Source organism: Taurulus bubalis (assembly GCF_910589615.1).
Source record: "Taurulus bubalis genome assembly, chromosome: 12".
Lineage (NCBI taxonomy): Eukaryota > Metazoa > Chordata > Actinopteri > Perciformes > Cottidae > Taurulus > Taurulus bubalis.
Window position 1 is genome coordinate 19,833,341 of NC_136600.1, and position 22,435 is coordinate 19,855,775.

The 22,435-nt window shown below is 42.3% G+C and overlaps 1 protein-coding gene across 1 annotated transcript; it reads left to right on the plus strand.

Moving 5' to 3' along the window:
- Positions 1–1,010: 1,010 nt before the first annotated feature.
- On the plus strand, positions 1,011–20,247 carry mindy3 (MINDY lysine 48 deubiquitinase 3; the record flags this gene model as incomplete). Its single annotated transcript, XM_079227121.1, has 15 exons — positions 1,011–1,104; positions 1,416–1,495; positions 1,802–1,862; positions 1,947–2,141; positions 2,276–2,327; positions 3,004–3,118; positions 3,416–3,489; positions 3,621–3,700; positions 3,927–3,997; positions 4,835–4,915; positions 13,745–13,817; positions 15,935–16,007; positions 17,491–17,578; positions 18,456–18,527; positions 19,371–20,247. 15 exons carry the CDS (start codon positions 1,011–1,013, stop codon positions 19,518–19,520), a joined length of 1,359 nt encoding a protein of 452 aa, XP_079083247.1. The 3' UTR covers positions 19,521–20,247.
- Between the last annotated feature and the right edge of the window lie 2,188 nt (positions 20,248–22,435).

Here is a 22,435-nt window from a genome sequence, read left to right on the forward strand (position 1 = left end):
AACGCATGATTTAATAATGACGTAATCTTAGACTTACTGAATGTAAGTATTGTCTCCCCCAAAGCGCTGATTACTTAAGGCGGGCTTTAAATTAATTAAACGATTCCCTGTTTGAGGGCGGGTGCTCAATATGATTGACAAGCCTGTAGACCATTGAGGTAACGCCTTGAAGCTGAACCCCTTGACGCATCGCGAACTTTCTGGATTTCAACCAATCGGCAGCCACGTCAAAACGTACGCACATTTTTTTTTTAACAATGCTGTTGTAAATAAACGAATGACAGAGACGCTGCTGATAGTGGAATAGCTACCACAATATATCATCAATACGGATTCCCGTTACTCGACTGTGTATCAAGGTAATTCAGATACAACGTCTTCTAAATGACGGCTAACCGTCACACAACAACTACCCGGCTTAGCTTTAACGTGAGAGGTGACGGAGTGACAAAGAAATGAAAGATTAGCTGCTAGGAATACTGCTAACGCTAACTGCTGACGTTTTCACGTCAATTCAGCTCTTTTTTTTAAATCACTATAGTTTAACGAGGTAACAAACGTGTCTGCCTGCTCTCAGTGTTACTCCATTACTAACTACTGGGCGTTCACACGACTGTTCGCCTTCTCGGTTCTTAATAATACGAGTAGGCTGTCTAGCGTTACACTAATAAGTATAAACTAGCTATATCGTGCCATTATCGCCTCGTGCGATAAAGTTATGTGTTAAAACATGGTGTTGCCCTACAGATGGTGACACTAGTGTATGCTTTTGTCCCATTGCTTTGCAGGCTGCTGTGGTTACGTTGATGTCATTCCCACCCGCCAGTTTGCTGCCAGCCATTAGAGTCAGACTGTGTCGAGCAGCACAGGTAGCTCGTGGCCGATGCCACAGGCTCGACCTGCCGAGAAAAGGGGACTGTCAACCTCAGAAAGAGCTGCCAAGTTGGCCTCAACCACAGCCTTCTCTTGTTCCCTTGTGCCTGTGGATCTACCAGCTGTAAATTATTGTCATGTCGGATTTAAATAAAGAGGTGGTGGATCTGGTTTGGGGGAGACCCTCCAGTGGGAGTGTGTCTGCCTCCATCTTCCGTAGATGGAGCCAAGGTATGATGCTTTGTCTCTAAGGATTATGAGAATTGAATTCACCCATGTACTGTTGAGAGTAAAGTGTATCCAGGGTTTAATTCTAACCAAAGAAAGTGCAACAGGTAATTTAGTGGTTTAGTATGACTATTGCGCATCATTCCTGCTATAGAGTTTAGTTAGTGGTCTCTGATGTGAGCATGCCTGCACTTGTGGCTTTTTAATGTCTGCAGGGGGAAAGTGTCTAAAAAAAAAAAAATAAAAAAAAACTTGACTTATTTGTTATTACTGTGAACCTTTTTAATGATGTCTTGCCTGTGTCTTTATTACAGGATTTGTTTTTAGTGAGAATGAGCAAACGGCACTCGAGCAGTTTGAAGGCGGTCCATGTGCTGTCCTTGCACCTGTCCAGGTATGGTCTACTCTAGTTTGACATCCTAGCAGTGTTTTAGGGGCCAGTATCAATTTCCATTTACTCCCATGTTACAGTGAGCAGCCAGCTTTTACACCTGGCAGACTTACTTTGTTACTTAGTCCGTGAGTCTTGTAGGTGTATGCATTGGTGGCAATGCTTGATTGACTACAAAATTATTGATCATGCATAAATAAAGTAAACACAAATGTCTGTGAGAGCAGACTATGGATGAATAATACCAAGTGTACCAAAATATATAATTTAAGGATACAATATTTTTCCGAAATGTGTGTTTCTTTACAGGCTTTCCTCCTAAAGAACATTCTCTTCAACAGAAAAAGTTCCAACTGGAGACAGATGACAGGTAGCTTGTCCACAGCTTGTGCTATTGTTTTATGGGGTTTTCTGGCTTGTTATATCATCTATCTTTTATGTTTGTGTCTGTTAGAGGAGGAGCAGAAAACAGCACTGTGTTCCACGCTGAGTGAAATCCTGGAGTCTGCCTGCTCCAGCCCATCAACTGGGTTCTGCCTAGTGACTTGGGCTAAGGGACAAAGCCCACATACTAGCACACAGACACAGTCGCAAACACAGGACATGCCAGCGCCTGAGAGCAGCCAGCCGCCACAGGAACAGCAACCCAGTGAGTCCTATGTCTGTCACATTCAGAATGACAGTGTACAAACAAATTCTCGCTGAACCATTTGACAGTTTGTAGTTTTTTTTTCTATGCCATGTTCTGATGTTGCCATGTATGTGTGTTTTTAATGTGCTTAGCTGCTTTAACTGCTGAGGACCTTGGCTTCGAGCGATTTCACAGTGCTCTCCAGTAAGTGACTGTAGATAACACCTTGCATATTTATACTCTACCTCAAAGCAGATAATCTGATTAGATAATACTGTGGGTTTCTGGAGGGAGTACAACCTCACAAATTCTTGTTTTACAATTCCCATTATGCAATACTAGGAACATCATATTTCTCAGATTAGTATCTGCAGGTGGGATAGGTGGTATTTGATTAATTTATTGGTTTGCAAGAATTGGCTGTCTCTCACAATTTGCTGACTCAGCACTCTCACTGATTGCTTAGGTTAAAACATTTTTTTTCAAAACTACCGCTCCCATCCTTTCTTACACACTGCTGTCCCACACGTCCAAACTAAGTATATGCAAGGCTGCGTTCTCCAGTGGAAATATTGGTATTTCATCACACATCTTACAGCTGAGACCACAGTCAGCAAAAAGCAGTGCTGACTCAGAGTGAAGGAATGCATGCTAACTAAGACTGACACCTCCACTTTCAAGCGTTCCAGGGTGGAGCAAAATAGGGTAGTGACTCCAAACAGAGAAGATACGATTTTTCTTTGCCCTCTGATGCATTTAAAATAAAAGTCATGTGGACATGATGAATACAATTAATACACCAGTTGATCCTAAAACCCATCAAATCTTCTGTCTTTTGATTATTTCACAAATTAACCTGATGTTTGTTCCCATCCTGCAGTAAGCGGACTGTAATGTCAGTGTCTAGTCTCAAAGAGGAGGTGTTGTCTCTCTACCACACCTGGAGGGGGTGCTGTGGAGTCTTGCTATTCCTCTACTCTGTCATCATAACCAAGGTAAAAAAAAAGAAAAAAACTGGATGGAGAGATGGATGGAAATATTGAATACTGATTGGAACTAATAATATTGTCAATGTTATCTCTGGTAGCAGATGTATTTAAGTAATTTGCATATAATGATAATTAACTAACACATTTTTGAAAGCCTGCTGCAAGTACGTCGAATTTTTTTACATTTTTTTTTCACCTTTTTAGTTATTGTGTTATATCATTTTTTTATTTTATTTTTTATTTTCTGTTGCATCAATGTTCAAATCACAGAAAATTAAATGTATACTTATCTCTTCTGTGCAGGGCATGGAGAATATAAGAAATGAGATCCAGGACACCATGGAGCCTCTCATAGACCTTGTGCATGGTCATGGCAGGTATTAAAACATCTGTCTTCATCAGTTGGACTTCAACAAAAACAGTTAAACATCATTGCATTGTGGTTATGTTGGATATCTTTCGTTTTCTCGAAAACTCTTGATGTCTCCTTTCCTATCTATCTTTTTAGTCAGAGCTTGGTGAACCTCCTTGTAACTGGCCATGCTGTCTCTAATGTCTGGGATGGAGACAGGGAATGCTCTGGCATGAGTATGACTTCCATTCGCACAGACACGCCATTTTCACACAACAGACATCCACATATATCCAACTCTGTGGCGGATAGAAACTTTGTGGCCACCAATTTCAACTTTTCCACCAGAGGGCAACATATATTGCATGCCACAGCAGTGCACAAAAAACAGGAATTAATGACAGTCTGATGTAATTGAACAAATTCTCATTTTCTTTTTCTTTTTTCTCCCCATCATCATAGAACTGCATGGTATTCATAAACAGGCATCAGTTGGCTTCCTCACGCTGATGGAATCTCTCCGCTACTGCAAGGTACAGACACATTATGCAAAGATATAAGCAAATTGTTAAAAGATTGTTCATGGCAAATACATATAGGATTAGTAGAATTGTTTTTAAGAAGAAGACGACCTATGAATTGAGACAAACACTCTACAAGAGGAGATAGTGCTAGAAAAACAAATAAATGCTCACTGTTACTTGTGACTCTAAAATGTAGGAAACATCCAACGTTTGAACACCGACCACAGTGAAAGCTACACTGTGAAAATATGTGTTTGGAGGAAACAGTCCCAACAAACTAACTGGTCATATGTAAAAATAGATCACAAAAGATATTTATAAATACATGTGACGTAACATATTCATCTTGGAAAAACAGGAATCGTGTTTGGAATTGAAATCTGTTTATGATTGCCAAAATACGTAAGGTAGAAAAAGTAGGTAGCTGTACCAAGTTAAGAGCAAGCCGATGGTTGCCAAAGAGGGTTGTTAAGAGCAAATAAGGTGAGGTATGCTCATATGTACGCTGTTCATACATTTGGTTTGTTTTTTGTCTATGGCAATCAAATTCAAGCTGTATAGGTAGATCAGCCGACGACTCAAGTGAGAGAAGATCCAAGTGAAAATGAGTTGACATTAACATTGAGGATATCCATTTCATTACGTCGTACTATTTGTTCAGGATCCGGAGAGGTATTTTGCTGTTCATATACTGTGACATGTAATCTCTGTTCAAATATGAATGTATTGATGAAAAGACTGATGTTACTCTTTTAACAATAACTGATTCATGAGGAAGATGACTGAAAATAGACATTAATTTGTTCCACATATCTTTATTATTGTGTGTATGTGTGTGTGTTTCAGGTCGGGACATTCCTCAAGTCTCCAAAGTTCCCTATTTGGATTCTTGGCAGTGAAACTCACCTCTCTGTGTTTTTAGCCAAGGCAAGTTCAATACGCTCCTCCATAAGCAACACATATTTCACTTACAAAGACACACAGTGCGTAAGGTGAGCCAGTCTCCCCAGCAAGTTGGAAAAGCCAAAATATGAAATGTGTTTAACCGATTTGATATAGTGCAAATCAGATATCAATGTGGGGGGAAAAAGAGAGGCAAAATGGGAGGGGAGGGAAAATAAATGCAGGAGATAGTCATATATGGCCAGTGCTGATCTTGAGTTTTCAGCTATCCAGGGAGAAAAGAAACACGCGCACACTTTCATCATCATGTTCTCTCATTCTCACCTCACGCACATAAAAAGACACACAATTGAAGTTTCTTAACCATCTTGGATCAACTAAACAATGTGTTCATAATATATGAAAGTAATGTAAATTGCTGAATTTGGCTCCAGTGAGAGCTTCCATTTACAGTATATACTTCTGTCTACCCTCACTGTCAGGTTAATTTTAACAATATGGATCACATATGTTTCTGTCCTGGCACTTGTTCATAAGAAACAACACTCAGGAAATAAATAACAAACTGTTCGTTCCGCATATTCATGTTTGAGTTTCCATTGCATCTCAAGAAATGTTAAGAATAGGAAAATTAGACTGAGATTTAGCAGCTGCTAAGTTTGAGAAATAATAATAATAATAATAAGAGCATCGAATGACACACTGTTGATTTACTGAAAATTAGAGAAATGTCCCAAATGAGGTGTTAAGAGATGAAAGAAAATATTTTAAAAAGCAAGACACGTCTCAAAGGTAGTGAAGATCTCTCGTTCACTCACTTGCCCAGTGTCTGGTTTGTTTTTAGTTTGGAATTTTGCTGTTGTTTACATGTCAGTAACGGCAAATAGAAATCCTGTCTTCACTTCTACAGACTCTTTTACAGTTTGTAAACAATTATGACATACGCAAGTGTATGCATGCAGTTTGGCAAAGGAAATCAAGTGGGACGCAATAGCAAAGGTTATGCACCGGCTTTAACCACCAAAGATTGGGAACACAACCTAAACAAATTGGCTTTCCAGACCTGTGTGCAATCAGTGAGCAGGTTGAATACATTAGCAAGTGGCCCAATATTTATTGGCCTGCTATGTATTTGGTGGAGAAACTTGGCATGTAACGCTACACCAGCGAGAAATTACGAGTCACTCTCTGCTTACAACAAAGTTATCTGTGCTCATGTACTGAACGTCAAATACCATGACATAGACTCTTGAGTTTTGAGTTTATTGAGTTTTAAAATGAGCGCTACAAACGTGAGCATTTGTGATCGTGTCCTCAGTCCAGTGGTAGTTAACATGTCTAACCAGTGTTTTGATTGAACGAGCGACCATCTTAACTGGTGACACTCAGCTGAATGTGTTCTTGGTTGCTCTTAGGAACGACAGCTGTTAAGAACCCAAACAGAACTGTGGTGTCTCTGTAAAAAAAAAAAATAAAATCTCCAATCAATTTTTATTTAATTATCTACGCCGACCATTTACACAACTTACTATGAGCAACCATGGACGCACCTAGGTGAAAGTCAACAATTAACACGGTCACTCATTAAACTGAAACACCTGTTGCTCTGAAAGTGTAGAAGTTGAATCTGCTGTTGGATTATCAATTCTGAAAACATGCGACAACCAGACATTCTGGTCCTGTTAACAGTTTTACTTCAATGTTGAAAGCTAGTGTGCATGGCCGGGGAAAAACACTCTTCTGATGCCAACATGCACAAGTATATTGTTGACATCGTCTTTTAAAACGGTCTGTAATAGTAATAACAAAAGCTTGAGTCTAAAAATGACTGCTCTGTTCCAGTTGTTGCATTATGGAGATCTGTGAGATTCTGTGCTCCAGAATGAACTTCTGAGCTGTAGGTAGCTTTGTGTGGAACGGTGCAAGAAACAAAACTAGAACCAGGTTCATGTTATCAAAATGCAGGAGAAAACATCTAGACTTCCTAAAAGGGCCATGATATCCTGTTCTTACAGCATCAACTTGGATATGCACCATGCCACGAGGTATATAATGCACAACCTGATTGAGGTCAACCTTACTGTTGTAATTTTGAGAGAAACTTTGGCTCTTGGACAGAAGTTTCATCAGATCGTTGTGGATGTGTGTACACATTTGCCCAGTTTCCACTCGGACAAGCATGTTTATCATCTCTATCAGAGAACATGTAACATGATACATTGCTGTAGTCTGTGAAGTAAGCTGGCAGGTTTGGTTGTAGCAAATTGATTCTCCCTGCTGTTGTGAAAATGGCACCAGAGAGGCAGAAAAATCCCAGGCAATCATCTCCATCATAACGCCACACCCTTATTATACCATTGATTAAAAGCTCTGTTACATACATTAAGCTCAAGCCTGCGAGGGAAGTAGATCATATGTTGGCTCAGTGATGAACCAAAGTCGTCATGCATGTGCTGATGACCAGACTTACCGATTGCTACAACTCCCCCGGCACTAGTGACATGTTCACATATACACACACACACACATTCCAGAGCCCGGGGAACCTAATCCTGATTAGCATTAGTGTGTGTGTGTTTGTGTGTGTGGCTTCAGGTGGATGGCTTCCTGTAGGGAATGTGATTCCAGAGTTCCCATCTGGATCCATTTGTCCCATTGGAGACTGGGAACACACTTGAACACACAGATGCATGCATGCACATGAACTGACGTACATAGCTGACGCTACACTATGCCGCCTCTAAAGCTTTGAGCCTAAGCTGAGGGGGGGAAGACATTGGGCAAGGGCGGTCTGCTGTTGCACCACACTCAGTGTGACCTTGTCCTCTTTGAAAGGGAATCGATGTTTGGAGCTAATTTGAAGCACATACTGCGATTTCCCAGGCTTGGTGACACAAAAATACACGCTACCTGGTTATGTAGCTTTTAGCTCCAATATAGAGCCATTCCCACAAAAGCAGAAAACCTGATCCCTGCTTCTGATGTGTCAGCGGCTCCTTATGTCTGCCATTGGGGACGGGTGTGTATTCCCCTGAGTCGCTGTCAGTGTGTGACTGTGGCTTTCAGACCATCAGCTTAATAGCATTAGTGTTTTTATCTAATCTACCTACACAAAGGCCCTCCCACCAACTCTGATTCCTACCCACAACAGCCCCCACATTCTTTATCCTCCTGTGTGTGTGTGTGTGTGTGTGTGTGTGTGTGTGTGTGTGTGTGTGAGGCTGAGTGTGTATAATGGCATGTAATGGGATCTGTTTTTGAAAAAGAGTTTCTGAGACGCCAGAGGAAGGAGACAGACAGAGTGAAGGCGAAGAGGGGATGGGTGATGTATGAGACATCATGCAATATGTTTAATAATATCTTTCTTCCTTCCTTTCCCCATTCCTGTCTTTGAAAAAAACTATCCACTCCAGTGTGCAGCAGGTTGCCCAAGTAAAGGTTTCTCTTGGGCACCTCAGCTAACATCTTCATATTATTGGTCCCTCATGGGAAGGAAAGAGGAAGATGGGAAGTAGAAAGGAAGGATGCACTTTAAAGAGTGGAGCAGTGGTCACTCGGGGTTGATCCTCCTGTGACTTTTCACTTCTCTTCTCTTTTTCCTCTTGCTGAGTGATGAGGTTCACAGACTGTATCTCTGTTTCTCAAGGGAGTTACATGTGTGTTTTTGTGTGTATGTGTACAGTAGTCGTGTTCCGGATAAGTGATTTACTAGAGAGAGCAGCCGCTGTGGCGCTTCGTGTCCCTCAAGACTCAAACTCCTGTCTGCAAAATGTCCTTCATGGACTGGTAAGGACCAGGAACTTAAAATGCAAGTGAGCAGACAACGTTAATGTAGTTTATTTCAATTAGATTTTATTGGCAAAAACAAAGTAATCGTGATGTGCGACATACCGTTACTGGAAAAGTATCGCATTTATAAACTGAATAGTACCACAAGTTATTAGCGCCAATAATTTCTAAGAATGACAGTGTTTGAATAAGAGACATATTTTTGACGATAAAGCCAACTCATAGAAGGAAATGTGGCACTAAAGTACTGTAGCTGAGGGTTATGAGTTGCACCTATACCATGAAGCAAATACAATTATAAGCAGTTGGCCCCTTTTTCGAACCCAGATGTGAAACTATTTGTTTTCCCACCTTGTCCACAGCAGTGGCTGCTGATTACAGCTACACCTTTTCCGTACTACCTTTCATAATAAAAGCTCTAGACGTATACGCTCCATCGCTGTTTATCAGCGGGAAACTAAACTCACTCGGGGCATTTCACCACTCAAGAAAATTGCTGAAATGACTGCTACTTTTTTGTCTTGCATTGACATTGACGAGATTTTCAGAAGGGGAAAAAAAGAGTTCCGTGTTCCTGATCTTTTTGTCTTGGTATCATTTCCGTATCGAGATACTTTTTAGGCAGGTAGGAAATTGGTATTGCACTACACAGTACATTTACCATATTGCCAATAGGGCTTTTCATTGTTCTAAGTGATTGAAATTAAAATAAAAAAAATGTCTGATGGAGCAATCTGATTTACTTGAAAGTGATTGCAATTTTCTTTATTTTGTTACTTATAAAAGCACAGATGGAGTTTGAGAACCACTGCTTGAAGTGTTTATATTGGTGTCGTCCCCGTCCCCCAACCCCTGCCCCAAGCTGCCATAACCCAAATTTGGTTCGCTTTTTATAACAGCTCGGCCATAATTAGTAATTTGAGCAACAGAAATTTGAAAATGATAACATGATATGATCATAAACACAATACGACGCCAGTGAATTTATATACAATAATGCTATATTATACTCGTCCCCCCCAGTGTACTGAAAAGATAGTCGGAAAACAAGTTTGTGCTTTCTGTTAAAGAGGATTACTTTCTGTCCTCCGTATGATCAGAGGGTGCGGGCCACACACAAACACAAAGTAACAAAGCGGAGTACATTAACAGTCATTAATAATCTGTGACAGGTCAGACCATGGGTCATTGTAGTTGGATGAAAAGCTGTCTGTGTCAGTGTGTGTATGCGGCAGTATTCTTCCTTTTCCCTTGTGTGTCGTCTTCTGTCATAGGACCCATAATTACGCTATATAACTATCCTCTGGTGTTGGCTCTCTTTATGATGAGACACTGTCTTTCTCATGCAAGACAGCTCCATAAATCACTACTTTGTACTGTCGCCCACATCTGAAACAGACACACACGATACAGTAGATACTGCAGACACTCCTTTTGTAGCAAGAGAGATAAGTTTTCCATTGTTTTCGTTACTTGTAATCACATGTGACACCGGCTATTTAAGGTGAAATAAAATAAACACATACTCTCTAGATTGCACGCCCTCACACACAGATTCCATCCTCAGTTTCCCCCTCAGCCTGTCATGTAGTGTGGCTGTCGCTGCCTGCTAGGAACAAGGCAGGAGACACTGTCCGAGACCTCTGCTTTGTTGTCTTGAAACTGATCCCTTCAGACGCACTCTATGGCCACTCAGAGCCTCTCAGCACAAACAATAGCTCTTTGGCTGGACCGGAGGGAAAGAGAGTAATTCTAGTAAAGTACTATGCCTACCTGTCTTTCCTGAAGTACCTACCTGCAAGATGAGATAAAGAAAGAAAAAGAGGGGGGGGGGGGGGGGTTAAACACAAATGGAAGGAAAAGTCAAGGGTTGGAGGGGAGGAAATACTAAAAGTGTAGTAGCTACTTAGCACAGGAACAGGTTTGAATTGGGCAAGAGGCAGAACAAGAGGAAAAAGGCCTCTAGCGGATGAGTTGTCAACCTAAGAGAGCCACTAAGTCTGGTGGGAAGACAGCAACAGAAGTACAGATGGCTAGAGTTGAAGGTTTAGGCAGTGGTCAGTAGATTCTCCCCAAAAAGACTCAAACAGAGTCCTGTGGTTCTTTATCAGGAGGGTGTGATGCAGGAAGTCTGGTCTGATGATAAGAAAACCATTATGAAGACATGTTTGAAGTTCTGCATTTCTTATGTATTTAAGTCCTTTGTGTAGTGTGGTGTTGCTTTGTTCCTATGTAGAGTAGCTGCTTGTTCTGTTCAAGGGTTTTTGCAAAACAGTTGGTTTGTGGTGATTGGAATGTGCTCCTTGACTACATAATGCACACTTACACTTTTGCTGATGCCAGGTCCTTTTGTGAGTGTGTGTCATTGTAATGCATCTCTGCATGAATATTTGGGCACATTGAGAGAACAGGATGCCAGCTTGTATTTGAGTATAAGCAAACAACAAACAACCTTCAGCAGGGGACAGTCTTACGTTTGCAGCTTCTCTTACACAGACACGCACACGCTCACACACACCTCCCCTGTGGAGTGTGTTAGCTCCATGACATGTTTTCCAACTCAGCAGCATCTTCCTCAGGCCTCTAATAAAACATAGATCAAAGACAGCCAGGCAGACCTGTCATCGCACACACAATCACGTGATTTGTCTGCGTATGCTCACGCATGTCTTGTCTTTTCTATGTGTTCATTAGCCCCATATTGGCGTGTACAGGTTAGCAATTATGGTATGTTTTAAGTTGTTTTTTTTGTAGATGACTACTTACGAGTGTTTGGCTTCCGGTATGTGTTGACTTTGTAACTGTGGTATTACCAGGTGATTTACTCGGACTGTGTCCGTCTTGCCCCGGAAGATAATAAACAGTTTTACCGAGCTTTGGTTCACGAGGCACTTCGGACTTTAAGCAGCATGATTGTATATGGCAGCCTAAGATTGACTAGCTGCTCATCTCCTTAGGAAGAGATGCATGTTTTATTGTGTTAGGTATACTGTTTATAAATATAATAAGTTTAGTGAGCAACAGTTTATCAAAAATGTTCATGTTTTGAGACGCATGCTTCACTGTTAATCCTACCTTTTTAGTATGTTCGTCTTTAGGCTGCAGTCAATCGCTAAGGAACTTTTTTTTTGGGCACTTTACTCCTCCTAACACACCACAATGACCCTTGTTCACCCCTGTAAGTGAAGCGCAGACATATCTGGCTTATGACAAATCTACCGTTAGATTTATGGAGCCTGTAATGTTAACAAACCAGGACCCAGCTGTACTCTGTGACAGAACAGTGTGTGAGCGCAGCGCGTGTTCACCGGCCTGTGCCTGTTTTCTTTGCATCTGAAGAGCCAGCAGCTGGGAGTCATCTCTTCTCAATGTGTCCCTCTGAAGGCCCCCCCCCCCCCCCCCCACCCCTCACTCTCATTCCCTGAGTAAACCCTGAATACGTTAATAAGTGGACCATGAAACCCTAGCAGCCTGCGTGAATCTGAGGCTCAATCTTTAATAAAGGCCAGCTAAAGGAGATGAACAGGGTTCATTTGCTTTCCAAAAACATTGTATGTTTGTGTGTCCAGCGCTTTGTTGTCATAAATACACTCCCTCCCTCACTCGTGAGGAAAAACAGTGCGAACCCTTTGACTCTCGCCTAAACACACTTTACGTGTGTGAGTGAGTGTGTGAGACTCTTCTCTGAGAAGGATCTTATTTCATCCTCTCTTGTAAACATATCCCTTCTATCGCTGCTTTTCTTAATTAAACGGTTATGTCATGTAATATATTTTTTTAAGGAACCATGATAAATACATGTATCATTGCTGGCTTGCAATGTTGATAATCAGAAAGTGATGGTTATTCAGCTTTTAAACTTACTGTAAGCTCTCGGCAAGATCTGACAGGAAGCTTAAAGATCTCACATTGTGCTTGCAAATATAAGATAAGAGATGGCAAAAACAAGACGTTCCTTTCCCATGAGCTCTTTCTCTGGGTTTTGAGTCAAGTTTTCATTATGCCCAATACAAACTTGGGAATTCAAAGTATCATCCAACCTGTTCAGAAAGACCACACTCAAAGGCACTCCACGGCTTCTCTGAGCTATCTTTTGATGTCTTTTGCATTTCTTTATTTTTTCAATGCAATTTATCTTACAAATGGGATGACGCATGCAAATGTCAACAGTTTCTCTTGGGTGGCATTCATGTTGTTTCACTCAGTTGCACAATTGAAAAGGGACGGAAGTAGTTGTATGAAAAATGTAAAAGCCAGATGTGATGTTTGTCAGCTTCTCTGTTTCAGAAAGTAAAAAAAATTGTCAAATGCCAACATTTATATGGGAGCTGACGGGGCTGTATATGCCGTTAGATGATCTGACACGCATTTTGTTTGAAGCATGCGGAGTCCTTTAGTGTAGAAAGAACAATGAAGTGTTCATTTAATCAGCATCTACAAGAGGCATCACCCTCTTCTCTTCATGCATACACACACGCACACTTATAATCTCCTTGCCAACACTGCTGTTTCTAAACTTCAGCAACAAACAAACACCATAGAGCTTGTCATAAATCAAGGGTTGTATATGTAAGACTCAATTTCCTGATTGTGTGTTTGGAGTGAAAACAAGCCGTCTAACTTTATCAGCAGATCAGTTAATAACCCAATGGATTCTGGTGATTGCACTGGCCCCTTAGATTACATATAGTCACACACACACATAAACAATGTACATTAGCAGTGTATTACACACACTACTGTGTGTGGTGGTAATTCAGTGTATTGTGTTGTACATCACTACCTTGTCAAAAACGGTCAACGTTTGTGAGTTGTAAGTAGATCTAGATGGTTGTTCTAATGTTTCAGCACTGATGAAGCCACATTCTCCACAATGTGATGTAATTTCAGCAATCACTCTGTTCACTGTCTTACTGCAACCCTCCCTGTCTCCTCACTTAAGTCACAAATCACTGTGTGGTCACTTTTAGTTCATACCTCTTATGTTGCTCTGCACAATCTCTCACCGTTTACACTTTTCTTTCGTTCATTTCTCCCAATCTTTCTGTTTCTCCTTCGCTGCAGGAGATGTCCCTGGTAGGTCCAGAGTCTCCATCAGAACAGGCAAGGAGGGTCTTCCAGTCCTTTGATCCTGAAGGTAATGAACAAGTGCTTGTTTCGTGGACATTTTACACATTATCATTGTGTTGCTCTCTCGGCCTTCACTCCCAGCACAGTTGTTTTTATGAGCCATTCTCATTAGTACACTAGCTTTATAAAAAACCTGGCACAGCGATGTACTTTGATTAATCCAAACTTTCACTCTAGCACAGCTACGTGCGCGCACACACACACACACACACACACACACACACACACACACACACACACACACACACACACACACACACACACACACACACACTGAGCAAACAGTATCTGGGACCTGTTGTATTTCTCTTCCCTTCTTCCCGGTTGAGCAGATCCACTGCCCTCCTCGCCTCTTCTTTCTTGTTTCTCGTCTCCATTATTTTTCTTCTGCAGGCAGAACGAGGGTCTGTTTCTCTCCCTTCATCTCCACTGTTGTTGTTTAGGTTGGTGAGATCAGCTCCTCTTACAGCTGAGTCAACCATCCCGCTCTTTCCCTCTCCTCCTCGTTTTCCTAAACTGTCTTTCTTGTCGCTTCCAGGTGACTGGGCTAAAAGGCGAAGGGGAAGGAAACAGGGGTGTACACAATGACAGTTGAAAGTTAAAGAGAAGACTTTCATGTTAGATGAACTAAAAGTCGGAAGTCTGCTGCATTCATTGATGTCGCCTTAAGATTATAGTGTGGGATATTGACATGTGTTCATGATTCCAAGAAAGCGTATTGAAATTAAACATTTAGTCCTTCCAGCTGTTCTGTAATGTTTTTTTTCTGCTGTCGAGAGGAGGGAGAGAAGCAGAGATGTCGGGAGTCTCACTCGAGACATGAGCATGTCCAGCATGAGCATCTCACAGCTATCTCTGTTGCGAGAGTGTTCAGCTGAGTACCTGTTACGCAGACCTTCAAATGTATGTTTCCATTGTGACATGAAGTATGCTGTTCTCTGTTGCCATAAAAACATTATTTACTTCCATGGTTTGTAGGAACAACATGCTGACATGTAGAGATCTGTGTCTCTGGTGCAAAAGGATGTTACTATTAGATTCATCCTAACAGCTGAAAGCAGTCTGGCCTGCTCTGGCAACTTTGAAAACAAATATGTCAACCCAGTCTGTCACCTTATTCTTCCCCTTTCTTCTCCATCTGTCTTTTCCTGTTACACAAAATACAGCTCTGCACATTCTCAAATCCACGTCTGCTATCATGTGCTGGGACATTCTGCAAGCCATATGGTCTTTTCCCAAACACACTTGTGCAAAGACACAATGCATGGACTACAGTAGGTGCATCCAGAGACATAAATATACATGTTTACACACATGCAAGGAGGATGCACTGTACACGACTCACACAAATTCACACACTGCAATGTATACACATGCTGTAGCCAGCAGCACAGTTGAGTGCTGCGTAAAAAGCCCATAAATCTGCCTGTGTCACATGTAGAGTCAGCAGAGCTCCCTGTGTTGTGGAAAAGGGGCGCCAGAGTCATTCACACGCACTACAGTGACTCACCAGACAACCTACTGGCTCAGGATGTTCTTTAATATATGGTGTTTGTCATTGTTCCTCTGCGGGGGGGGGGGGGGGGGGGGTCTGTGTGTGTCTGTGTGTGTGTGTGTGTGTTTGTTTGTTTGTTTGTGCTTGCTGTCAATTGTCACTCTGAGAGAATAACATCTGGCATTGAAAAGGTGAGCTTGAGAGAGAGAGCTCCTCAGTTAATCTTTACAACACATGAGGGGTTTATGTATGCATCTAAACAACAGGCCACAGGGGCTCACATACAGATGTTTAAATGAGACAAATCTTTCAGTACCTAGACACACACAAATACTCTTTCAGGCAAAAACACATGTTAGTATTTAGAGCTTCTCCACTCAGGTAAAGCAATCATCATGGCCATGGAATTTAGGTCAGCGAGAAAAGGACAAGATGTGTGTGCTTTTTTTTTTTTTTTCTTTTCTCTTTTAGTTGTGTCGGATGAATTCATTCCCCAGGGCCAGTGATGTAAATAGTGCTTGCGCCATATGTGTAGGTGAAGGCTTCCTCTGGTTTCCAGCTAAAGCCTGTATTTTATGTTCTGTCTGGAGTCAGCCAGTGCATCAGTCTCTCGCTCTCCCTCTCTCCAGATAATGGCTTCATCCCAGAATCTCTGCTGGAGGACGTGATGAAAGCCCTTGACCTTGTCTCCGAGCCTGAATAGTAAGTGCTTGCATGTTGGTGTGTGTGTGTGTGTGGGGCACCTGTAGAGCTTCTAAAGTTCCAACTCCTAAGTCATGGCCAGGCCAGGTCAGCAGCCCTGCGCTCATGTTTCACTACCAGGCTACTATAAAGTAAGACCAGAGAGAGCCCACTATAAAAGCGCATAAAGAGTCAGAAACAGAGGCTTAGAGGGAGATCATTAACAGCAGGAAGAAAGACTGAGAGGGAGGAAATGCTTTAAAGTGCCGCTTCAAACAGAAGCACGTTCTCATCTGAGGAACAGTAAGCCCAAACGCTGCAGACGTGGGCCTCGGCCAAGTAACTGGACCACTGATTTGCTCTACAGACCCCCAGATGGGCGATGCATCACAACACAACACAGCAAACTGTGCAAACGGGAGAGTTTCCTAACCACACAAGAGTTACTGCAGAAATTCCACCATGTGAAAAAAGTAGCATATCTTTAGTGCTTGGGGGAAAATGACTATTAGGAGTGTCTAGATGTAATAAATTGAGGGCGTTCATCCCTTATGAAAGATGAGTGTAAACCGTTTTCACTTGCCTGTGACTTAAGGTTTCTACATATCCTGTGATCAATGCCCATCAGCTGATTTCATTTGTGGTAAACCAACTTTGTGAACACTTACTGTTCAAAGACAAAGTCAGGATACAGCTTAAAGGCTTTCTAGTCGCTTGATCGTTTGGTTTTTAGTGTTTGGTATTCATACTCTTCATAATCATGTAAAACATTTTTTTATATACGATTTAGAAAAGTGTAAATCCACAAAAGCTTTTACTGCCCTAAGGTTTTCCCTTTTTACATACATGCATACATGAAGTTATGCGGTTGATACCATTCAAACCCAGCACAAACGGTTAATTCCTATGATCCCCATCAACACACAACCACTTTTTGATAACAAATACTGTAGATATATAATATTGATTCCTGAGGAGATGCTCTCTCTTTTTTTTTTCTCACTTGCCTGCAAGGGGAGCAGAGTGTTGGCTATATAGCAGCACATCTGCTGGTTTTAGGGATTCATAGTGTTGCTCAATCACACTTCTCCAGGGTCCCTGTCTACTGTCTACTCTGTATGCTGCTCTGCTGCAAATGTTCCTTGTAAAAATCGATAGATGAAGAAATCATTCTTGCATTCCCTCCTGTGTCTTGGTATAACCCTTGCTTCTCTCTTTGCAGCCTTAAAAGGGCAATCTGACCAGATTTTTTTTATCACAGTGAAATAATAACACTGATCTAACACGAAGGAATGTCTGGAAAGAAGTATATTTAGTTGCACCACGATATTCCTGAAAACATGCACACGCACCGAAACAGGCATCATAAGTCCACATTGAGTGATGAGGTGATCGTGAATTGAATGTGTCTTTCATACATATATACTCTGGATTTGTTGCTCTGTGTTTCTCTACTCTTTACACACTTCCTATCATCTATGTTTCTATCTCTGTACCTTCTCAGTGTCAGTCTGGTGAAGAGTAAACTGGACCCAGAGACTTTGGGAATTATTCTTCTGGGCCCGTTCCTGTTGGAGTTTTTCCCTGATCAGGTGTGTGTGTGTGTGTGTGTGTGTGTGTGTGTGTGTGTGTGTATGTGCAAAAAGTGGACTTCCACCTCCAAAGATAAACGCACACAAACAGGATGACAAATTCCTTCCACCAGTCATACATTCTATATCATAGTTAAAACACATGGTCAAAGACTTGTATACGCGCATATGGATGACACTGATGTCTTTTTCCCAAGCATATGTGAAGTGCTGTTTTAGAAAATCAAAGGTTTTTAATGCCCAAAACATTCCTGCGGCGTCTCATGTGAAATGTATGCGTGCGTGTTCTCCATCACATGGCGTTACTTGCCGAGAAGCTTAGAAAGAGCGGTAAGACTGCTTTATGAGGCAGAGCCAGAGAGGGAGAGATACAGGGGAACTGTGTTAAAGTGATCAGGGCTTTAGGGACTCACCAGAGGAACGGCCCCAAGCCGCAAAGAAATTATACTACCATTAGCCAACTGGACACACACACTCAGACACACGTGGGATTGGGGTGAGGGTTAGGGTTTCATATATAGGTATTTAAACACGAGAAGCTCCGCACACTCTCAGACAACACACCCTATTAGCATTCTGCACCTTAAGCCAAAGTCATTGGAGGTTTTTTGGCTCAATGTCATTGTTCGAACGTTTTTGTAGTGTTGGATGTTGTCTGGTAATTTGAGTTGGGCTCTGCTTCACTGAACAAATACACACACGCATGTTTCAATTGAACACGTGGGATTTAACATTAAGCTTTGGTTGCGGGCAGAGATGTGTCGGTTTGACTTTTCGGTTTAAAAATGTTCTGCTTCTGTGGTTCCTTGCCTCCATCTGTGTGAGAACAGGGACTCTCTAACAACATTGCGTGTTTTTCACTCTGCCTGTGTTTTAGGATTCAGGAATCCCAGACTCATTCCCCGTCTACCACTACAATGGACTCAAACAGTCCAACCACAACGAGAGGGTAAGGCACTATTTCATGTTCAGGTTTGTGATCTGATGGTGAATCCTTTTCATATTCCCTTTCTCTGCCTATTGCTCTTCTTCCGTTCCTGTCATTATTCATGAGCGCACACACACACACAGTTGGAGGCGGCCGGCCCCTCCAAAATAAACAGTAGCTATCGCAAGCCTAATAGCCTGTCCATCCATGCAAAAACCCTGGCTTAGCCTCCTATTTCTCCAAGTAATTTCAACACGGAGGCCGCTGTCAGCAGCCTCGCTGTGATAAATGTTCAAACACGGGCCTATTAAGTGGGCTTAGTTTGATGGATGATTGTCAGAGGATGCAGTTGGTGGCTGTGCAAAAAAAAAAATGGTACTCAGGAATATCACTTTCTTCATCTGTCAGCTTTGTCTAGTCTAGTTTTTCCATACATCTACCTGGAAACGTAGGAATGAACCCAGATGTGTGCCCACACAAAAACATGCGCCCACACACACACACACACACACACACACACACACACACACACACACACACACACGCATACAGTATATGCACATGGCGGCAGACGCCTTTAAGGTTAGTGATGGCAATTCCATTCCCATAGCCACAGATGGGAATAGCAGACCTGCCGACAGCAGTCCCATTCAGCTGGTGTGTGAGTGTGTTAAGAGAGCGAGAGAGAGGGAGTGAGTGTGAGAGACGTGCGAGTGGTACAAGTGTATATTGTATACTTGCATCTCACCTTTGACTCCTACAGAAGAAATATGGCAGACGGTGTTTACATTTGTGTGTTTATTTAACTGTGTATTGACGTGTGTGTGTGTGTGTGTGTGTGTGTGTGTGTCTGTGCGTGCTCAGGTGGAATATGTGGAAGGGACGGCTTTGGTGCTGGGTTTTGAGGACCCCATGGTTCGGACAGACGACACTCCAGTCAAGCGCTGCCTCCAGACCAGGTGGCCCTACATCGAGCTTCTGTGGACCACCGACCGCTCCCCGTCACTGAACTAGCACTGACACGGGCTGTGTGTTTTGTATACGTGGATGGACCACTACTGCTTCACACACACACACCGACTTCCCCTCTCCACACTGACCCTCACAAGTGGGCAGGTTTCGACTGACACACGTTTACGATACAGATGAATGAGAAAGAGGAAAAACACATTGATGGACTTAACATGCTTGCCTGAGATCCATTCTTCCATCCTCAGTCACACATTCCACAAAAGTTCAAACACACCTTTACAGTTCATGCTATTGTCTGTTTACCATGACATATATTTGACACACAGGATGTTGATGATGTAATTATTTAAAAGAGGAAAAAAAGAATGACTGTTTTATTTGTACAGCTCTGCGCTCTTCTAACACCCCTGCTACAGTTAAGCAGTAGACGGCTAGAAAGAGTTTGGAGAGCAAACTGGTTTGGTTCAACGACTTGAGTGAACCACATGTAAAGCCAGTCGACTGTAAAACACTACTGTTAATCCAGCTACAGGACTGTTTGAGGGAAAACCTACCAAAGCCTTCCACATTTGAGAACACACACAACGTCACACTCACAGATAAGTGTTTACAGCGTAAAAGGGACCAACCCACACGCATAGAACAGAAAGTTTCTTCATTGTTTTCACTGAGATGAAGCTGGTTTAGGTGCTCTCTCTGTGTGTGTGTGTGTGTGTGCGTGCTTTGCGCACCACACTAGGATGTTGGCCAAGTGTTCATGTATTTATTATCACACTCAAAGGTTCTGGAATAAACTCTTCTTTTTGTTCAAATGCTGTGTGGTTCTGTAGTTTTACGATCAAATATGTTCTCCGTGTGTCCTTTTTCTCATAAATATCCTGACGTTGACATAGGACAACCTCAGGTTTAGGATGTCGAAGGTATTTCTGCTTCCCTCAACACTAAATCACACACCATCTCACGTTTTGTGTCCCCAGAGACTCTGAATCAGTAATTCACTAAATCTCCAAGACACTGATGGTGGCTTAAGTGCTTTTGTGTAAATAGAAAATATTCCTCCTAAGATATAAAACTGCATGATTCTGTTTGCTCATGATCCAAATTCCCCAAAAGATGAGACATTGGCCTTTTTTATACGACATCCTAAAACAGTGGCATGTTTGGCATGTACTTCTATGTGCTATTAAGTTGCCGCTCAAGACTCAAGTGGCAAATGTTCTAGGAATAGTACTTTGTACCATTTAAGTGCTTAGTTCTGGCTCAGGAGTTTTTAACTCGATGTTTATGTGTTTGTGCATCTGCAGATATTCTGGCTCCAGTAGCGTCTGTGCACAGGAGTGTTGTAATATTGGCTGGGTGTGTGTCTAATGGATTTGTCTAATGCAGAAAGGATGTGGGCCTAATCTGACACAACAATCTGCTTAACAGTCTCGGGAGTTTGTAAAGAGAGACGTGGGTGCAGTGTGTAGAATATGAAGCGCTACTGTGCAGGTGCAATATTGATCTTGGACGAACAGTATGTGTGTATTCCTGGAAATGGTCTGTGAGAATTTTATTAAATGTTAAGACTGTGGAGAAAATGTTAACAGATACAAGTAAGCACACACTGAAACTGAGCTGCATTAAAACACTTGTTACCTGGCCTGCTGGAAGAGCCGACCTGAAGCCAATTGGGACAAAAGAACAGGAATCCTTCTGCTGCCTCTTCACTCCATCATCATCATCATTTATTTCTTTTGTCTTTTTTCCTCCTATGTGCTCATGTTTTCCTTCTTTTGAAATATGTATATAGAGTTGAGAGAGAGAACAGGTCTTCTCTCTCACATGCACACTAAAAGGGTCAGGTAAATGGGACGAGGTGAACCAAGTTCGCACATATTAGTTGAGACAGGGTTACTGGAAGGATTGACGGAATGATTAATTACTGGATGGATGCATGGAAATGTGTAGAAGGAGGAGAGCAGGGCAGGTAGGTGAGAAGCTCCTCCAGCTGGCAGGTCAAGGACTTCTCACTCACTCTTTACATCACCTTCTCACCTGGTTCTATCAACTCTCCTGACATAAAGCACGTCTTCCTGACTGGAGCTGCTCCACTGCAGTCTTAACGTGGCTCTGGTGGTGGAGTTATTTATCTCTAACGTGCCCATGAGTTTAAAACTTTTTGAAGTGAGTGCAACACTCCCCTCTTCGCAGAGTTTTTGATAAGAAACATGCTCAGTAGAGTGCTGAGTGAATGTACAAAATAACTGCCTGTTCTGGCCCTTCACTTCTTTAAACTGTTTTTCATTGCAGGATATTATTTTCATCGAGAGCGAGTTGGCCTATATGTTGCCTCGGAGGTTTAAATCTGGCGTTGAGTGAAAGGGTGAGCGAGCCCAAAGTGCCCAAACTTGCACAGCTCAAGAGCTTTCTGCTGTAAGCCGACATGATAATTACCAACGTCATTACAAGAGATTATTCTCAACGGAAATAAATACAGGTATGATTGAACAAAGCGGCCAGGATAAATATAATGTGCTCTAAATTGATTACAAATCTTAGTTTGCGCGCGCACGCGCCAAGTCGCCATGTGCGCCACATCCTAGGCTGATTTTGAGCGGATGGCTGTAAATCTCACTTTAATATTATTTATTGTTTCAGGTTGAAGCTCTCAATTCGCCCCAGAAAATGTGCCTGCGCCATAAAAGGAGTGGTGACGTGCTTGTCCCGTTGAGCGCTCAGATTTGGTCCGTGCCTTGTAATGTGTGTGTATGTGTGTGTATGCATGTAGGGGGTAAAGTTGTGTGCAGAGGGCGGGGGCGGGGCCGTGTCGTCCTGGTGCTCAGACTCTGGGCAGACCTGATGGTTTCAGGGTGTCAGGAGGCAGTTTTGTGGGGAGCGCAGTGATCCAGTGACAGCCAGTTGGCGGACTTAACCCGGGACTACCCACCTCACCTGCACCGAGGAAACCCTCTCTC